The sequence below is a fragment of the Camellia sinensis genome, chromosome 1, assembly GCF_055761805.1.
Source record: "Camellia sinensis isolate YWXY chromosome 1, ASM5576180v1, whole genome shotgun sequence".
NCBI lineage: Eukaryota > Viridiplantae > Streptophyta > Magnoliopsida > Ericales > Theaceae > Camellia > Camellia sinensis.
Window position 1 is genome coordinate 14,189,837 of NC_138961.1, and position 19,137 is coordinate 14,208,973.

Sequence of the window (19,137 nt, forward strand, 5' to 3'; positions counted from 1 at the left end):
AATAAATGCACCAACAGGTAAATTATCAACATTTTCAAAGGTGAGTGATTGATGAATGCAACTCCACCATTCTACCTCATAATGAGCCAATTTCATTATTCCCGACTCAATTTCATAATTCCATAACATTTCCAAATTAATTATATAAATTAATTCATAACAAAAATTAGGATTTTCTCCCTTTTTGCTCAACCTTGATCCCAAGGCTCAAATATCAACAACAACACCAATAATCTCATTTCTAACCCCAAATACACATGTATAAGCATCAAAATACAAAACCCCTCTTTATACATTTTGAAACCCTAACACCCAAAATCACCCAACCTCAACATTAAATCAAAATGACTAAAAGTTTAAGCCAAAGATCATAACAATGAGTAGTTATCCCTACCTCAAATTCGGAGCTCAAAGGAAAAAGATGTAGAAATCTCTAAGTGCTCCAAATCAAGAAATTTTCGGATCGAAAGATAGCCCACACCAAGATCAACACTTTTTACAAAGGTCCAAAGGTGGGAGATCACTAAGGCTAGATGATTTCTTAGAGAGAATGTGAGGTTTTAGAGAGAGAAGCTCTCCAAAGGCGATTTTCGAAAAGTAAGAGAGAGAAAGGAAATCAAAAAGTTATTTAAACTGGCCCAGCTGCAATCTGATATATGTATGACCCGCTCGAGCGGAGAATAGGACACTCGAGCGTCAAACACAAAAATTGGACCCGCTCGAGCGTAGATTACACTCGTCCAGTACTTTTACAGACATTGCACACCTGCTCGAGCGCCAAGAGGCCCGCTCGAGCGCAACCCGCTCAAGCGCAAGGAAATCCGCTCGAGCGTGAAAAACGCACCTGCAGAAGTTTTGCAGAGGCACAAAATGCTGAAAGTGTGTAAACTCCGCTCGAGCGCAAAGGGACCCGCTCGAGCGGACCACCAAAAATCTTGGCAACAAGGAATGGGACTAAAGCTCAACCAACCTGTTCGAAACACGGCCAACACAAACCAAGACTCAAATACAAAGAGTAAAGGATGAAAATGAGAATGAGACAACAACACATCCACGGAACCGAGTCCGGAATACAATAAATAAAAAGAGGAAAAACCAGGATCGCTATAAAGGGCTCAGCCAAACTACGTTAACTAAAGTCTCAGGCAGACTGAGCACGAAGGGCTCAGTCAGATTGAGTTAGCTAAAGCCTCAGTCAGACTGAGTACGACGGGCTCAGCCAGACTGCGTTAACTAAAGCCTCAGCCAGACTGAGCACGAAGGGCTCAGCCAGACTGAGTTAATTAAAGCCTCAGCCAGACTGAGCACGAAGGGCTTGACCAGGCTGAGTTAATTAAAGACCCCAGCCAGATTGAGCACGAATGAAGGTTCGGCCGGTCCATTTTTGTAATTTCATGTTACAGCATGGTTGCCATACTCAATTCAAATCCCGGTCAATATTATGACGTCTTTTAACATTCTTTACAATTTTAACTTTACATCTTTAATTCGTTTAAAATCCAAAGCTCATAGTCGTCCAAGCCTATTTTTCATTTCTAACACTCTTAACAAGCTAGGCTAGCTGCCTAGGTCCATACTACGATGTTATGCCCATTTTTTAACGTTTTTGCATCATGATTTTCTCACAAGTTAGAATGGTTGCCCATTTCTAAACTTCTTACATCCCAACCTACTAGCAAGTCTTACAATTCATGCACAAATCTTACTTTCACACCCATTTTTCGTTAAATTCTGCTCTGCCATTTTCATTATTTTGAAATCTACAACTCACAAGAACTAATAACAACAGAAATTACAAACTTCCAATCACAACTCGTTGTTTTATTTACAAACTTCCAATCACATACAATTCACTACAGAAATTACACAAAACAAAAATAAACAAAACACACAAACACAAAAGTTTTACATGGATCACTCCTCCTCACTAGAGGCCAAATCCTCCTCCTCAAGCCCCTCGTCCAGGGGGGTCTGGACAACGTCGTCTTCGTCTATCCTCACACGGCTGAAATCCATGTCTGGGAACAACTCGTCTGCTTTATGTTTAAAGGTCTTTCAACCGCTATCCCAGAACTCAGCCATCTCGTGCTTATAGAAGTTCGAACGCTGGAAGCTTTAGATCACTTCCTCCTCACTCCTACTTCCAGCGGCCGCTCCCAACGGCCCAGCCCCCCCATCTCCCTCCCTCGCCAAGTTCTTGGCGACTGCGACGTCGATGGCTATCTGGAATTCGGCAGACTTTTTGAATTGCTCCACTGTCGCCTTGCACAGGTCGGGTACGTATCACGACCCAAACCCGGTACCCAAGGCTCGACGTCGTAACAAGATAAACATAAAATAATTGAAATAATTTTGTAGTCGTAGCGCAAGCGGATAAATTAAATAAGTTAAAATAAAATAATTAGGTACCAAATGTTTATTAAAAGGAAACAAAGCATAGTCATTGGAGCTTTATTGTATTACAAGAGTCCGATAAAAATAAAACAAATAGAAATCTTAAAAAAAAATATTAAAAAAAAACACAACGATTCATTCCCCATCTTGATCCCGCTAAACCTCGTCACCTAAAAGGGGTAACAGCTATAAGCACATAGCATAGTGAGAAATATTATACTGTGAGTATTAGGGTACAAAATAGTCATGGATAGTTATTTAAACTAAAACATTAACATAATTTGAGTTGAATACACAAATTATTTAAGTGGCAGAAATTGAAATAAATAACTATAACCACGGTACAAAACAGAACAGAATAGGGGTCACTGGAGTAACAATCACGACAAGGATCAATGGATCCATGACAAACAGGGGACCACAAAGTGGTCAAACAGGGGGCCTATGATTATTTAAGTCTCCCAAGGCATGGGACTCCCGTGGTGATACTTACAAAAAATAATTGTTTACAAGATCATTGTCGAATAATCTCTAAAATTTAAACAAACATATCCATGGGTTTTAATTTAAGCAATTAGAGTTCAAAAAATAATCCACGTAATTGAAACATTAACCTAACCACAAAACATAAATTATATAAAATAAATTATAATAACTCAAATATTCGTAAAATATATTATAATAACTTAAGACATGTAAAAAAACATATTATGATAACTTAAAATATAATAAAACTCACCTCTAATATAAATTTATCCATATTCCTTGCACTCAAGAGCCTCACTTGCTACGCTCCTTACACTTTGCTTCTGTGCTTCGCCAACGAACTTCACTTCCTTATTTATAACTAAGCCTGTGTTTGGCAAGTGGCTTTGCAGGCTTTTTTGGCTATTTTAGCCACAAAAAACAAAATAGGCTATTTTAGCCATAACAAACAAAACATCATATCCAACCCATAATCATTACATTCTTCTCTCACAAAAAAACTCAAAAAAGTCAAAAAGCCAAAAAGCCCTTCCCAAACCAAGCTTTTCCCAAACCAAACTTTTTAGCCCAGGCTAAAATAACTAAAAAAGCCAAAAAGCCAACCCACTTCCCAAACGGAGGCTAAATAAAGTGTGAGGCCAAGCCAACTATTACACACGTTGCTATTTCTTCTCGTGCCACCTGTACATAGAGGCTTCCATTTAGGCCATCTGTTTGGCTTTGCTTTTGACACATTAGGTCACCAAGGGTCAAGATGTCCCTTGGCCCACCGAAGGTTCCCCTTTTATTTTATTTTATTTTATTTTATTTATTATGTTATTCCAATTTTAAAAGTCACATTTCCTAAAATTAATTTATGATTATATGTTAGGTTCACGTCTAAAAATTTCACTACCAAACTATAAAACATCACTTATCACTTTCTAAAATATTCAACGTGTGGTGTCTTACAATTTATTTCTTTAACAATTTAATCGATAAATTCTCATTTTCCTAAATTATGCTTCTGTTTATTTTTATTTTTATTTATTTATTTATTTTATTTTTATTTTTTTTATTTTTTTGAGTTCTATTTATTGCAAATTTTAAATTTAACAAAAGAAAATTCGGGTGTCACAGTACGCCTCTGAATACATATTGTTGGCTTACTCTTATAAGATGAGTTAATTATCTAAAAATCTTATTTACGAATGTTATAATACCATAAGTTCTATCTAAAAATTTTTGAATCAGCAAGTCCTATTTAGTAAAACTGATAATATTATCAACTTGTTTTTAATTTTTAAAACCAAGAACATTATCAATTTTACATAGTAATGTTCTGGATAATTATTTCACTAATGATAAAAAATAAAATAAAATAACAAAACATAAAATTAAACGTTTTTGTCCTTCTATTTATTGGTCTGATTCAACTATCTAATAAAATCGAAAAGATTATCAATTTTTTCCAGTTTTAAAACTGAGAACATTATCAGTTTTTTCATTTTTAAAGTGTTTTTTTTTTTCCAGTTTTCCACGTCAATATTCCATCATCATACTCCTTTATAAATAAAATTTTTAATTTTACACAAAAATAATTCAATTTTTTCTAGAAAAAAGTTTTTTTTTTCACACAATTTTTTTTTTTTTTTTCAATTTGAAAGTTGATGTTTTAAAGTTTTGAAAATCAAAATAAATGTCAAATCATCATTTTTTTTTATAGATAATCATAAATGATGAAGAATCATTGTCTGAAGGACAATTTCAACTATTAAAAATTTAATGAGACTTAAAGATTCAAAAAATCTTAGTTGAAAATTAATAAAATATAAGTTCATAAATTAGAAATGGTGTATAAATGCCTCTAAATTTGTCTGATAAAACTTCTTACATCCTTCATCAGTATCATCCCAAAAATATATGACCACAAGCACAAAGTAAGGGAAAAAATAATTTCAATCGCTGATATAGTGTCTATGAAGCCTTCTTAAGATGACCTACAGATATTAACTATGCTGACAATTGGCATTGAATCCCTAGTTTGGCCTAAGAATTGGTAAGGAGGGGCAGAAAAAGTTGCAGAAGTGTCTTTTTCTCTTCTTTTCTTTTTTCAAGACAAGAAACCAAAATGTGGTAAGAGCTGGACGGATTGCCTACCTGGAGTTGAGACTTGAAATTTGCATCACAAGTCCACGATCATCAGCACTAGCGGATTCCCAATGACTAAAACACAGATAAACAACAAATTCAAACCATATGTCAAGGCAACAATGTAAAATATATACTGCATCTATCAATTAGAGAGAGAGTAATAGTTGTGACGCATAATAGCTTGAATTTAACATATATATACCTACCTGCACATGCTAAGAGAAACTGCTATACCTACTGCATTTTTATCAATAGGAAGGAAGGGGGAGGAGGAGTTGCCGCAAAACAGAAACATCTCACTCTTACCATTTCCAAATCCCAATGCACGTGTCAAAACTTGACTAAAAGTTCTAAATGATGATTCAAACACTAGATGGAGAGATGTCCTTGATTTCAGTTTACAAGTTGAAACAGAGTAACGAAAAATAAAGAATTTAACATACCTTCAGAGAGATTCCATCAGCACACCTCAAAGCTCTTTAAGACGAATATCAAAAATAGAATTCAAAGCCCCACTCATATTCAGGGCCCAAAATCTCATAGCATCAAAAACAAATGCTCCAAGAGGTGATCTCGTACGAGTCTAGATCTGATGAAGTCTTCACAATAAGCTAGCTCAATGGTGGAAGGAAACAAAGAAAACTGAAAAGAGAAATCTTAGTACAAAGATTATATACTTGTGAATTGCATCCTAATATTCAAATGCAATATTAGCATCAGAGTTGACTTTATCAGTTATCAGCAAAATTCCAACAAAGGTCAACACTTGCACGCACGGCCAAAAAGTAGAGTAAACGCATAAAAGCCTCAAAATATTAAACAAATACAACAGAAGACCAACCAATCCACAATAGACCCCAATATTCTGTCATAAAAGTGAAGCTCCTAGGAAGCTAGTACGACTAGAAATAAGAAAAGAGAATAACAAGAGAGGCTCTCAAAGAGATTGTAATTAACTATGATTAGGAATTGTCTGGATCACATGAACAATGAGAATTTTTAATTGACTTCTGTAAGAAGTATACAAAAAGAATGGCCATAATTACAAGTGCTAATTGGCCTGAGAAAATTGATAAGTAGCTATCCCCTCCCCAAATAAAACAGTTGTTCTTATCTAAAGAGTTAAATAATCCACAAGAATGTACAATGTACTGCCATCATCAAAACATATTCAACTCCGAAATGTCATCCATAGGTATTGCAAGTCCCTCTAATTCAAGGTCTTGTAAACCATCTTCATCAAAGTTCAACAAAGACATGAGATCATGATGCCCTCCGAGGTCAGCCCCTACACCTAATTCGTCTATTGAGTCTAATTCAGGCATCGGAAAATTAGTGAAGTCCATTGCTTCATTGGTCTCCTTTGGTGAATCCTGAGAAATGGTTCCCTTGACCTCTCTTTTATTGTTGCCACCATTAGTAACCAAATCACGAGAACCAGTAGATGAGGGGTACACAGGATGTGTTGTTTCAGTAAATTTGTTAAATCCATTTCCTGATGTTGATAGCTGAGCTGTCTTCTGCTTGGGCTTTGCTTTCGATTTCCGATCACCCCTAAAGTTACTCAATGATGGACGACCAGCTTTGGCTACAGTATTTCTGCTTGAAACATCTTTGTCCCTCTCTCTCTCAGTTCTCTTTCCCTTCGCCCCACCCAAAAGAGAGCTAGCTAGGGTCGATGGTGGTCTCAAGGCAGCACTGCCACCAACATCATCGAGCAATACTTCCTTCTTCTTCCCTCTGTTCGATATTGGTCCGTTCTTGGCAAATACTTGATTAGATTGATGAGTAAAATTGTCAAATGCATCTAATGAACCCCTATGAAGATCATGCTGCTCGGCACTGCTGTGGAAGGATCCTGTAAGTAGAGAAAGCACACTCATTAAATACAAGCTGAGATGGAGGAAGATAAAATAAACATCCAATAATCCAGTAGTGTCAGGAGACATCTTATAGGAACAAAGAAAAAGATCTACAGTTTTCTGCCAATATAAATGTCCCCCCAGCCAAGCACTTCCTCTTATCGTCCAAGAAAAAAATTGAGAGCAGAAAATTTGCCCAAAATATGCAATTTTTGTTAAGAGAATCAACATAAAACTACTAAGGCAATTCGTTGTAATAAAATAACATTTGCTTAAAAGTGCCCTGGGGTATGGCACAGGGTTACAAGAGGAAGTTTATTATTACCAACTCCCAGGCAAGTAGAAGGTTCTGCCTTATTACCCTGACAAGGTGCAGCAAAAAGTGCATCCTTAAGTGAAGGTTCATTAAAGCAACTCGTTCCTGAATCTTCAAATGCCCGACATCTAGCAAGAGTCCTCCTTGCAAAAGCCAAACCAACTTGCTTTGACACCTTAGCAATTCCCCATTTAGAAGCAATACTTCCTCTAGTGGCCTGTCAAATTTAGTCACAGAAACAATTCATGGTTTAAAATCTACAGCAACCCAACAAATCAAACATCCAACTACTAGAACAACTACAGCACATCACACAAAAAAAAGTAAAATACTCGCTTCTTTTTCGAAATAAATTGGTAAATAAATCCAGACAGCCTCATCTGTGTGGTTAACGTGAAATAAAGGCACAAGAGTGGTAATTAGAAAAATAGAAGCTTTGGTCAAGCTATGTTACATAACCACCCCCTGCTTACTGGAGGAAAAAACATGCTCATATAATGTTAACGATCCTTACAGCAGTATAAATAATAAATACAAGGGCTTTTTTAACATGATTTCAGACTACACAGAATGAGGAAGGGAGGGATGGTTTAGTAATAGAAAGTAACACAATTTAGTGGTGGATAACAAACTCTAACAAAACAAATTGTAGGAGATCATTTGCATCATTTCTGCATTATGCTTCCCCTGCTACTAAAATATGTAGTAGCAACCATCCACTATAAAGTATATTGCCAAACAATATCACTTCAAGAATGAGCAAACAGAGGATTGGCAAAGAAATGAAATAATTACCAAAAGCTTTTTGTAAGCCAACTCCACAAGTCTATCCATTGCAACTTGATTAAGTTCCCTGCGCAATGACCACAATGTATTCATCTCAAGAAGATTTGAACAAACAATTCTGAAATTTGAAGTTCATCATGAAAAGCTTAAAAGACTAATGCAAGAAAGATGTTCAAATATTGAGTATTACCGTGCTTCTGCCTCCTTCCTTTCCTGCTGAATTGCTTTATACACTTTATCTAAGCATGCCTTCTTTTTACCAACCTATGGAATCAGTACAGAAAAAATATATATATTCATATATTAAGAACAGAGCTTATTCACCCAAAAAAAAAAGAACAGAGCATGTCAACGCTACAAGTGAGACAGATAGATATGTAAGAAGAAAAATGTTCAAACAAGGTTGCAACAATTTTGCTTGGACTAACGAACTTTGCTTGAAAAATACTGTAAAATATAGTTGAGAAAACGGAGATATTCTTTGATGCAAGTGCTGCACACTAACCTGTTGGTGAATTCCCTTCTTCAGCTGAATAATTTCTTGATTGATAGCTTCATCCTCTCTGTCATCTAAATCGGGCTGTAGCAAAATTCATAAAAGAAGGGTGGGAATGAGATTTTTTTTTTTTAAATAAAGAAGTAAAAGAAAAAATACAATTATAGATGTTGGCAGAAAGTAAAAGCTGGCTGCAAAATTATAATGCTGTGATTCAGAAAAGACACTTTGCCATTTAACTCACAAATGTTTGACAATGTAAGCATGCCTCCCACAACACAATCCCCAAAGGAGCTTTTACAAAGAAGACAAGAAGCAAATGAAGAAAAAAAGAAGGAAAAAAAAAGCTAGGAAGCAAGTACAGGCCTATAAGGGAGCCGTGTCCAACAAACGCCAAGGAGTTGATCTGGTGGCAAAGCCTTGGGTCTAAGGGGCTAACAATTCCTTGGGGCTATCGGATTGGAGAAAACCCTTGAATTAACCGTGGTGCACCACACACACTAAAGAGTTTAATTTTCATTTTAAAATTTTAGTTAATTTTTTCAATCTAAAAAATTAATAATTTGTTTGTTTATATATATATATATATATATTAAGATTTATTATGGTGTCCCCATCGTGTACGAGTAACTTCTTGTAAATTGCTATGTCAATACATACACATCATGTTGTATCCATGCTTCATAGAACCAAATGGTGTTGAGCCCTTCTATTGAATGATGAGAAACACCATACAAATAAGCATCATCTACCATATAAGTAAAACATACCACTCTGTCGAGATATATGCCAATACTCTGCAGCTCCAGCAAGAGTTTCTCTTCCATACACATTTTCTCATATTGGCTATCAGAGGAAGATATGCTGAAACCATTGTTTTGCACAATTTGTGGCCCATCCAGATCATTACCCAAAGGCCCAGACAACACCCCAACATCCAAATGCTCAAATCCACTTTCTCCTTGCAACAGTTCATCATTCTGTGGAATATACCGTGCACCTGGGCTTCTACAAGGCGTATTACTCCCATTACAAGAAAAAAATCTGTTTCCAGCACATTGTTTCCAAGTTTGAGCACCAACTGTTGACTCACATTCAAATTCTATTCTATCCCTCTTTCCGGGTTCAGCATCACAACGCATATCATTTGGAGCATATTGAAGTGAATCATTTCTTCCCATGTCATTTTCTTCAAATTCTTCAATTTCATCTTCTACAATCAAAGCTGATAATATTCTTTGGTATAATGGGATAACTTTGTTTAAGCTACTTTCTGAATCTAATTTTCCACCCAAAATATCAAAATCTTGAAATTGATCAGTGAACTCCACCATCCTAGCAGACTCCTTTGATTCAATCTGAGTTTGCAGGCTTCTATCTATTTCTCCAGAACCCATTTTATCAGATGCAGAAATTTCTTCATGCACAATATCACCCTGCAAAAGCAAAAGAATGTGAGAACTACTGGATGAACAGATCCATGAACCATACACAAATTTAGACCAACTACTTCCAACCAAAATATTATAGTTGCTTTCAGTTTTGATGACTAATGCTAATAAGAAGATAGCTTTCTAGTACATGGTTCAGAGAGGATGTTGACAACATGTTCCTTTCTGTCTTCCTTTTTTGCAATGAATAAAAAGTAAATCATTCAAGACAATGAAAATTCAAGAAAAAGCTGTGAACACCAAGACATGCAATAAAAGAGATTAAAGATTATGAACCAAGACAAACACAAATGCTAAGATGATTGAAAAGGAGAGAAGGGAGCAAGAAAAGATGAAAATAAAAAGGAACGCATTCTCAAAGTTCATCCAACTAGATTACGTGATACACATCTATCCAGAATTTTCATCCATCTTCCTTTTCAGAATGTGTCAAAACTTTAGGGCATTTTGAAAAGTCAACAGGAAAGATTTGGAACATTACTAAAATATACTTTTGGAGTAGTTGTTTAAAAATGTTACCCACAATATTACAATTTGCGATCTTTAAATTAAAGGTTACTTTCGGGAACTTGTATTTTTCACTGTAAACACATTAGATGCTTGCGAGTTCAAAAGGAGGACAAACAATATGCTAAATATGAGTAAATAAACAAAACATCATTGAGGTGGAAAAAATGATCAAGTAGACAGACAACAGCACCAGCGACAGTATGATTTGACGCAAATCAAAGGCCATACAGGGGGAACCAAAGACTGAAAGGAATAGATAAGTAAAAGGAACATAAAATCTCATTTTGTACCCAAAGAAACTATAGCTTGGAGGTAATATGGACACGGATATGTGACACGACATGGACAAGCCGACATGACACATGGAAGACACACACAAATTATATGGTTTTCTATATTTATTAGATTTCAAATATATAATATAACTAGTTGCTCCAAATTTAACTAGTTCCTAATCTGCCAGAGGAAACAAAAGGGAATACTTTACTACCATTATACATCCAAAGAGCCCTCAAGTCAAATATGAACTAGAGATTAACATTCAAATAACAAAAATAAATAAATAAACAAAGCACAGTTATTATTACAGATTCAGGCTACCACCTGTTGGGAAAAGTAGGACATGTCATTTAAGCTGACAGGAGCAAAAATTGGCTCGATTTTCTTCCAGAATAAATTAGAACAAGCACGATCTGCAGAAGCAAGCAAAATCCTAATAAAAAAATATTCTCATATAAGAGACAATAAAAACTACTGCTAAAAATGGCAAAACAAAGTTGATTTCAGTCCGTACAACTAGCATTACGGGCCAAATTTGCAGCTTCCAAAAGTTCTTCACGATCATCATCTGATTCCCCTGGAATATCATATGCAAAAAATAGTCATATTCATGCATTTAAAATAAACAAAAACTATAGTGGGCAGGGGGAAGCAATATAGGAACTATGCATTCTAAAATACCTTTCTCTCTGAAATCTATTAAATAAAAGTCAACAAACTTTCCATAATAATGGAATAGAGAATAACCACCCGCAGAAAACATATAGGTTCATATATGATAGATCATAGTGAAATCATACCTGTGAAATCTGGTGAATCACTACTTAACATATGCCCACGACGAGAAAAGCCTTTGCGATCTAACAGCTTTTTCAAAGGACGGCCTGTCTTACTGCAAATAATAATAAATACTTATCAGCATTGAAAGCCACAATAAAAGGTACAATTGGAATTTAAATTTCATCGTCTTGGGGGGGGAACTCAGCACCTTCCATTCTTATCAGAGCCAGGCCTCGTACTTCGAAGTGGCTTAGTTGTGGCTGCATTCTCCAGCATCTCCCTTACTGGTGAAATACTAGCCATAGAAAATGAAGAGCCCCTTCCACTCCGCCCTGGTCTCCGCACACCATCACTAATTTCTTCCTTAATAAGTGATTTACTCTTCTTTGAAAGAAATACAGAAGTGCCAGCATTCTGAACAGCAGTAACAGCTTTTTCCTCCACTTCTTCACTACCCATAGCTTTCTCCTTCAATCTATTTTCACCTGCACCAGATTCCTCACTTTCAGAAAATCTGGCAGGGGATGATAAATTTTCAAGTTTCACTTTAAACTTCTGGGCGCCATTAGCCACCCCCCTTGGGAAAACCAAACCATTGGTTCCACTAGAATTTATTCTACTACCAAAATCAGAAGGAGAACATCCTTCAGACGATATCTGCGTTTCCTCATGGCTTGAGACTGGAGACACCAGATTAGCTCTCCTGGTGCGAGACATTTTTGGTGGTCTCTGACCAACCCACTGAGCCATGGATGGGGAAGATGATCCAGAGGGCATAGCACGCTTGCGATTGTTAGCCCCACCAATTGAATGAATTTTGTTCACATTTGAAGGCTGTCCCCAGCTCTCAGGTGCTCCAGATACACGGGGAATATTAGGAGATGAGTTTGCAGCCGTTACAGAGCCTGTTCGCGGAGCCCTGGAAGCCTTTCCTTTTGTCACTGGACTAGGACTGACAATGTGATTGTCCTCCCGGATATTTAACCTAGAAAATGGGATATAATTGCATAAACCATCAAAAAAAAAATTATGACATTGGGACATGATATCATATCATCCAAGTAACCAAAAAAGTAAATGCAGTTTAACTAAAACGAGTCAGATACTGGCCAGGTCCTACACTGATTGGGCAATCATAATTCTAAATATTTAAAATACATACTTATTGTTTCCCTTTGCAAGAAGTTTTTCCTTATTCAATCCAGCTGTCAGATCCCTTGTAATAGTGGCCTTTTCCTGTTCATGCTTGGGCATTGTGCGAGCAAACGAAGTAGCAGGCGAAGAACTGCTATCTGACTTGTTAGTGCCACTATTACCATTAGTAGATCCTGATCTGTGATGTGAAGTTTCAAGAACATGACAATTATTTAGAATTTTTTGAGCAATGTAAAAAACATGAATAACCAATAGGTGAATACAGAATAGATTATTCGAAATAAAAGCAAGATAACAGGTCCCAAAAAAGCATGCATGCAATGTGTAAACAAAAGTGCAGGTAATCACGTAGAAATTCATCCCTAATGGAGCCAAGTCCAAACAAATGAACATGACAAATACAAACATTCATAATGCCTAATAATAAAAAGATTCAACTAAACTTTTTTTTGGTCCAATGGTGATGGACTACACACAAAGTAGCCCTCCCTCTACAACCCTACCCATAACTCCTAATCCGAGGGAAAGCAAGATTTTATCCCACATCTCTAATACCACACCAAGAACTTTACTAGCTAAGCTAGCTATGCCATAAAGTCTAAATCCATCTAAGAAGCATTCGACCTTGAAGCAATTGATCTGAAAATGGAATACTTATTTTCTTCAAAACAATAAGAAAATGATGTTTTCTCTACAATAAGGTTCCATATTCTTTTCAAAATTAATTAGCACCATTTATCCGAAAATCAAATGTCAAGATCAACCATCAAATGGAGAGGTAAAAGCCCTACACCAGCAGCAACAGAACATGAGATTGTCTCGTAATAAGAAATATTACCTGAAATTATGGGCATCACAAGATTGCAAGCCAGATTCATTGCTAACCTTATGATGCATAGGTCGCTTCAATTCTCCATCACTATCTACAGGTCTTGTGAAAGCTGTGCCTACTGAACGTTTTCTTTTCATTTTTTTGTCCCACCCTTCCGCTCCAGCAGGCAGTCTGCGAATCTTTTCTTCAACAAGATCAGAGCCAGGACTAATATCCTTAAGCATATCACGATCTTTTGCCATGACCAAAGGCTGCCTTGCTAACCCATTACTCCGGAATTCTGCCTGAAACAATAATTGGGACAATAACAAACTAATAAATTGCAATAATCAACTTGATGTACCTAAAACTAATGATACCTTTGGAAAATAATAAAAACGTGGTGCACAAAATTTGAGCAAAAATGGACACTAGGCTGTGAGATGAGAATTCAACACTTATCACCTTTTACATAGGTGAGTTTGCTGTTCGCTACATTATATATATATATATATATATATATATATTATGCAATGACTTTATTAGCTTTCCCAAATGCTTGAACAAGAAAAAAGTATTTTAAGGATTCCTATAAATAATCTTATTTGATATCCACTATAGTGAATATGATAGAATCTCCTAAATGAATTTCAGCTTGCATACTAAAATGAATGAATATCAAGATGTATGAGAAACACCAAAATCATTGTTTAATATCTCTGTCAACTAAAACGTCTAATGTGAAACAATAATCAAGGTATCAAATATGGTCCAAGCAACAAAGGTCAGACTACATAACATGAAAAAAATAAAATAAATTTTTGAATGCATCAGTGACAAATTTAGAAGTTTGATGAGTGTTTGTAAAAGCAGCATGCAGTATTAATGCTATATTATATCAATCACATACCTGCGTTTCTGCCACTGATGTTCGTACACGCTTATTAAGAACAGCATTCTTAGCCCGATCCGTAATTCTTTGAGCAGCAAGATCTGGAGGGTTTCGATGGATCTGGGTTCCCATCTTCAAGTTCAATCCACCTGATCGTTCATTTGTTGAAAACTCATTCCTTTGCTGCTTCTTGGAGTTCACAGCTTCAAAATACTTGTTCAATTTAAGCAAATGTTGATCTAATTTTTTCCCTCTACCCCTGGCCAAAAAGTCAAATCTTTATCAAGTAAGTTGCAATATCAGGAAATCGCCAACCAACTATAATCTGGGTTTCCCCTTTACATAAGAGATCCACTCTGTGTCCAAGGCACCAATAACAACAAAGTATGTCTTGCTTTTTGTCACGGGAAAACACAGACAAGACTGAGTGATAGTGAAGGACAAATCACAGCTTAGAAGTATGTTAACTGACAAAAGAATTATAAGATCTCAATAGAAAAAATTGCATATAGCAGATCAAAGTCAATTTAAATATCAAGTTTGTACATCAGAAAGAATATAGCATAATAAAATAAAATACCTGGCCTTGTTATTGGCATCTAAGATACTTTCTTTGTAACGCTTTAGTTCCTCCGTGGCCACCAGAGGTGAAGGCCTAGAATGAGCAACTCCAAAAGAATTTTCTTCCGAGGCACTCCCAACAGAAATGTTCAGAACCCTCCTTAGTTCTAGTTCACCTGACCGTGTATACTTTTGATCACCCATTATAATAGGCTCTAACATCAGACATTGTGACAAGGGAGGTAAATTCCCTCCACTTGCCCGAGATATACCGGTCCCAGAACCAAACACCCGACTTTCACCACCCTCTCGAAAGCTTCCAGACCTGTCCAAACTCAGACCAGGGTAACTCCCTCTTGGTCCGTTTGGATAGTTGCCGACAAACCCCAGTTCTGGACTGCCTGAGGTTGACTCAAATCTCGCATTTCCCGCCATTTTCAAAACCAGTTGCAAAGATGCATAAGTGCCAAGGGTTTTCCCTCAACAGCTTGTTTTAGTGTCTAAATCAACCACTTCTGAAGCTGTAACCTGTGATAGCCTGAATGAGAAAAAGATAAAATTTGAAATCAACAATACCCAAGGAAAGAATGAGTTTCAAATAATTAATTCCACAAACCTTTTTGTCAGAATCAGTAATTCAGTAAATTAGCATATTCAATTAAGAAACCCTGCTACAAAACTGAGAGTTTTACACCCAATAATAAACAGAACAAACGGTGAAAATACTTACAACATCGAGATTATCTATGTATTTCCGGAAGGAAAAAAAATGCAACAATCCAAAATCCATGAAGTGTTTAAGCCAGGAAAACACTGAAATTCAAACATTTTTATATGTTTGTCACCAACCTGTCGATTAAAATAATTTTAAAAAAAAATCAACAAAATCTACAGTACGCAAAAGTTAAAACAAGCCTCAAGCTGTTCAATTCAACCACAATAACTCGTAAACTCCAATCCTGTTAGTTGCAAGTAAACATAGACCATATTCAACCCAATAACTAGAAAAACTAACAGTAAAGGCCATTGCAAATCAATGATAAGCCACATATCATAGAAACACATCAGCGTTGCCAAAAACTATAAATTTCAAAGCTCGAGATAGTGTTCAAGCATTCCAAACACACAAAATTCCACGAAATCAAACAAATCCCATCCCAATTCAGCAAAAAGGAGGGGGGGGGGGGGGACAAAGCAAAATAAAAAGTTCAAAACTTCCATAAATTAAGAATTGATATAAGAACTAAACACACAATTAAACAATCGCAGAATCTCGAAGAATTCCCAAACCCTAGCTCGACCCCAAAAAAAAAGTAATCTAGGGTTTATCATAAAACAAAGGCGAAATTGAGCACAAACAAGTTCAAAATTGAAATTAACTCAACATTGCAGAGTTGGAGAGAGTCGAAACGTACCGGCATTCATGAATCGTGCGGGATCGAAGACCAATAGGAAGAGGGATAGAGAGACGACACTTCGTTCGCAGGCGAGAGAGAAAAAGAGAGAGAAAAGTACGAGTCAAATCGGTGGCTTTGATATTTTTTCCCCTTTTTTTTATTTTCCTCTTGCTTGGAAGCTGTTGTCGTGGAGATTCTTAGAGAGAGAGGGAGAGAGATGGGGTCCCGCTGAATTTAGAAGCAATTCGAGGAGGTACAAGTACTACAAGCGTGTTCACCCAAAAAAAAAAGGTACTACTAGAGCGCCGCTATTTTTATTTTTATTTTTATTTTTTGGTAATTTTAGGGATCATGCTCAAATTTTTTTTAAAAATCAAATTCACCTTCTTTTAAAATTTAGTTTTCAATTTTGAAAAATAATTTTTTATACATATTTTCATCAAATTTTTAAAATCTTTAGATTCACTTAATTATAATATATTTAAACAATAAATAATTTGTATAAAAATTTATTAAATACAACAAAATACGAAAATTATATTGAATTTTCGTATTTTTTTAATATTTTTTCATAAATTTTATATTTTTCAAGAATGTTTAGATTGGATGTATTTAAAAAATAAAAAATATATGTAAAACATTAAAAAAAATTACTAAAAATTAAAAAATAGGAAAAAAAAAACCTCAATTTTTTAAAACCAAACATAGTGATTTATCTCCCATCAATTAAAAACATAATACAAATTTTGTTTCACAATTTCAATAATTTTAAAAAGGAATATTATTTATCAGTGATAGATTAAGAAAATATTTACAAATTAATGATAAATTGAACAAATATTAAAATATAAAATGACAAGTTTTCCTATTATTCATTAATTAATTTTTAAAATTGCACGCAATCATGTATTAGAAACATTATTTTTAATTACTTTATTAAAACAAATTTTGATTTTTTTTTTTAACTTAAAACGCCACTTTACACAAGAAATGAGTTTAAAATTATTTTAATTTAAAATTTTATTTCTAAAAATCAAGTAAATAATGCAACTTTAATCTTGCACTAAAAAATATTCTCGCCGGTCTACAGTTTTTGTGCCCCATTTCTTACATTCCTCCAAATTTTAAAGTATTTTTAAACATAATATTCATAAATTTACCAAATTTCAAAAATTATAAAAAGATTAGAAAAATCATCATTTCCTTTTTCCTATAATATTACATTCTTTTTTCTTACTTTATCACGTGTTGAATTTATATTTATATATATACACGACATACTTGTATGTGTGTGTGACTAGGACAAAAGTGGGCAAATAGTCAAAAACATGTTAGGGATTTGAGGATTATGTGGAAGTTGGGTAAATTTGGGTGGGGTGGCATCAATATGGTTAGTTTATGGACATAGACAAGATGGGACCAATCTAATATAGTGAGAGGAGAACATAGAAGAATGTTTGACTTGGGTTGACTATATGGAGTTAAAGGGAGAGGGGTGTGTTTGGCTTGGTGCAACTTTACTTCATGTTTCTCATGGAGTTTTAAAAACAATTATAGATAAAATAAAAATTAGAGTTTGAGTCTTGAATCTTTTATTTCATTGTATGTCAAGTGAATTCTCTACCCATAAAATACCCTTCATCATTTTTAAAAATACACTCATAATTTCGTAGTCACTTAAAATTTAAATCATAAAATAATAATGGCTAATATCTACTGCTTAGATTATAATTTTTTATTTATTAATATAATACACAAATATTTTATAAATGTTTACATTTCTATTTGTCAAGTATAATTTTTTATTCCTAAGATACTCTTCATATCCATTCATAATCCCATAACCATTTAAAATTTAATATTCAAAATAGGAAAATGTTAGGGACATAAAAAAAATTTATCAAACACTTGCATATAGGTGTGGGGTCCCTATTATTATTATACAAAATAATAAGAATTACTAATAACTACTATTTAAATTTTAAAAGTTTATTGTTAACAGATTACAAAAGTAATTATTTATTTAGTTATGTAATACACAAATATTAATATAACCTAATATAGTGTTTGAGTGGTCTCTCATTCACTATTTGTCTATCAATCTACATCTATCCGCTCAGTTAGTACATGCGGATTGAATTGGCCATGCAGTGTTTAGACATTTTTTTGAGCTATTTTTCAGTAATTCTTTATTAATTTAGGTTCGATTTATTTTTTTATAATGAAAATAAAGACCCATCTTTTTATATTGGGTAAATTACAAATACACTCCTTGAGATAAGATTAAAATACGAATCGCTCCTTGAGGGTTTGAAAATTAAATTCCACCTCCTGAGTTTTTAATTTCATAACAAATCGTCCCTTTTATTAATAAATCATCAAGTCAATTAGCAGTTTTTAATGATGTTAAAAATATGTTTCAATTAATAATTTAGGTAATTTTATTATTTTTAGGAGCAATAATGAATTTTATTTTTTTAATTTTTTTAAATAAAAAATTCTAATAATGGGGTATTTGTAATTTTTCAAATCACAGAGGGCATCCTGTATTTTAAGCTAATCTCAAGAGGTGTATTTGTAATTTACCCTTTTATATTTTATAAATAACAAATAATTACTAAATAAAATATCATTTTTTTAACACAAAATATAAAAACATAACATCATTTTATTAATGTTTGACATGTGAGGTTGGAGCTATTTTAGTTATAAGAAGATAAAATAGACTAAAAAGTTAACAAGATAAAATGTCACATCCAAACTATAATTATTTTATTTTCTCTCACAAAAGTCAAAAAAGTCAAAAAAACTCATTCCAAATGTGAACT

At 34.5% G+C, this 19,137-nt stretch overlaps 1 protein-coding gene across 7 annotated transcripts; it reads right to left on the minus strand.

The window, feature by feature from the left end:
* Window positions 1-5,945: 5,945 nt before the first annotated feature.
* LOC114283022 (uncharacterized) lies at window positions 5,946-16,565 on the minus strand. 7 transcript variants are annotated; one of them, XM_082872088.1, is made up of 16 exons: window positions 16,328-16,565; window positions 15,643-15,761; window positions 14,932-15,450; window positions 14,370-14,610; window positions 13,487-13,764; window positions 12,656-12,826; window positions 11,702-12,478; window positions 11,514-11,605; window positions 11,228-11,290; window positions 11,038-11,126; window positions 9,244-9,909; window positions 8,483-8,557; window positions 8,168-8,241; window positions 7,987-8,044; window positions 7,237-7,408; window positions 5,946-6,871 (listed from the first exon to the last, which is right to left on the minus strand). In XM_082872088.1, exons 3-16 carry the CDS (start codon window positions 15,345-15,347, stop codon window positions 6,174-6,176), a joined length of 3,870 nt encoding a protein of 1,289 aa, XP_082728214.1. In that variant the 5' UTR covers window positions 15,348-15,450; window positions 15,643-15,761; window positions 16,328-16,565; the 3' UTR covers window positions 5,946-6,173. The 7 variants fall into 7 exon arrangements, with proteins under 7 accessions (XP_082728214.1, XP_082728195.1, XP_082728220.1 ...); XM_082872069.1 differs by having other exon boundaries at window positions 7,201-7,408; XM_082872094.1 differs by having other exon boundaries at window positions 15,643-15,725; window positions 16,328-16,539.
* Window positions 16,566-19,137: the final 2,572 nt, after the last annotated feature.

Excerpts from the sequence above, each read along its gene's own strand:
- LOC114283022 (XM_082872069.1), bottom strand. The coding sequence starts at position 15,347 with ATGGCGGGAAATGCGAGATTTGAGTCAACCTCAGGCAGTCCAGAACTG. Across the intron at positions 12,827-13,486 it reads TGTGATGCCCATAATTTCAG|ATCAGGATCTACTAATGGTA; the intron begins GTAATATTTCTT and ends TTCACATCACAG. Across the intron at positions 7,409-7,986 it reads TGGCTTACAAAAAGCTTTTG|GCCACTAGAGGAAGTATTGC; the intron begins GTAATTATTTCA and ends TAAATTTGACAG.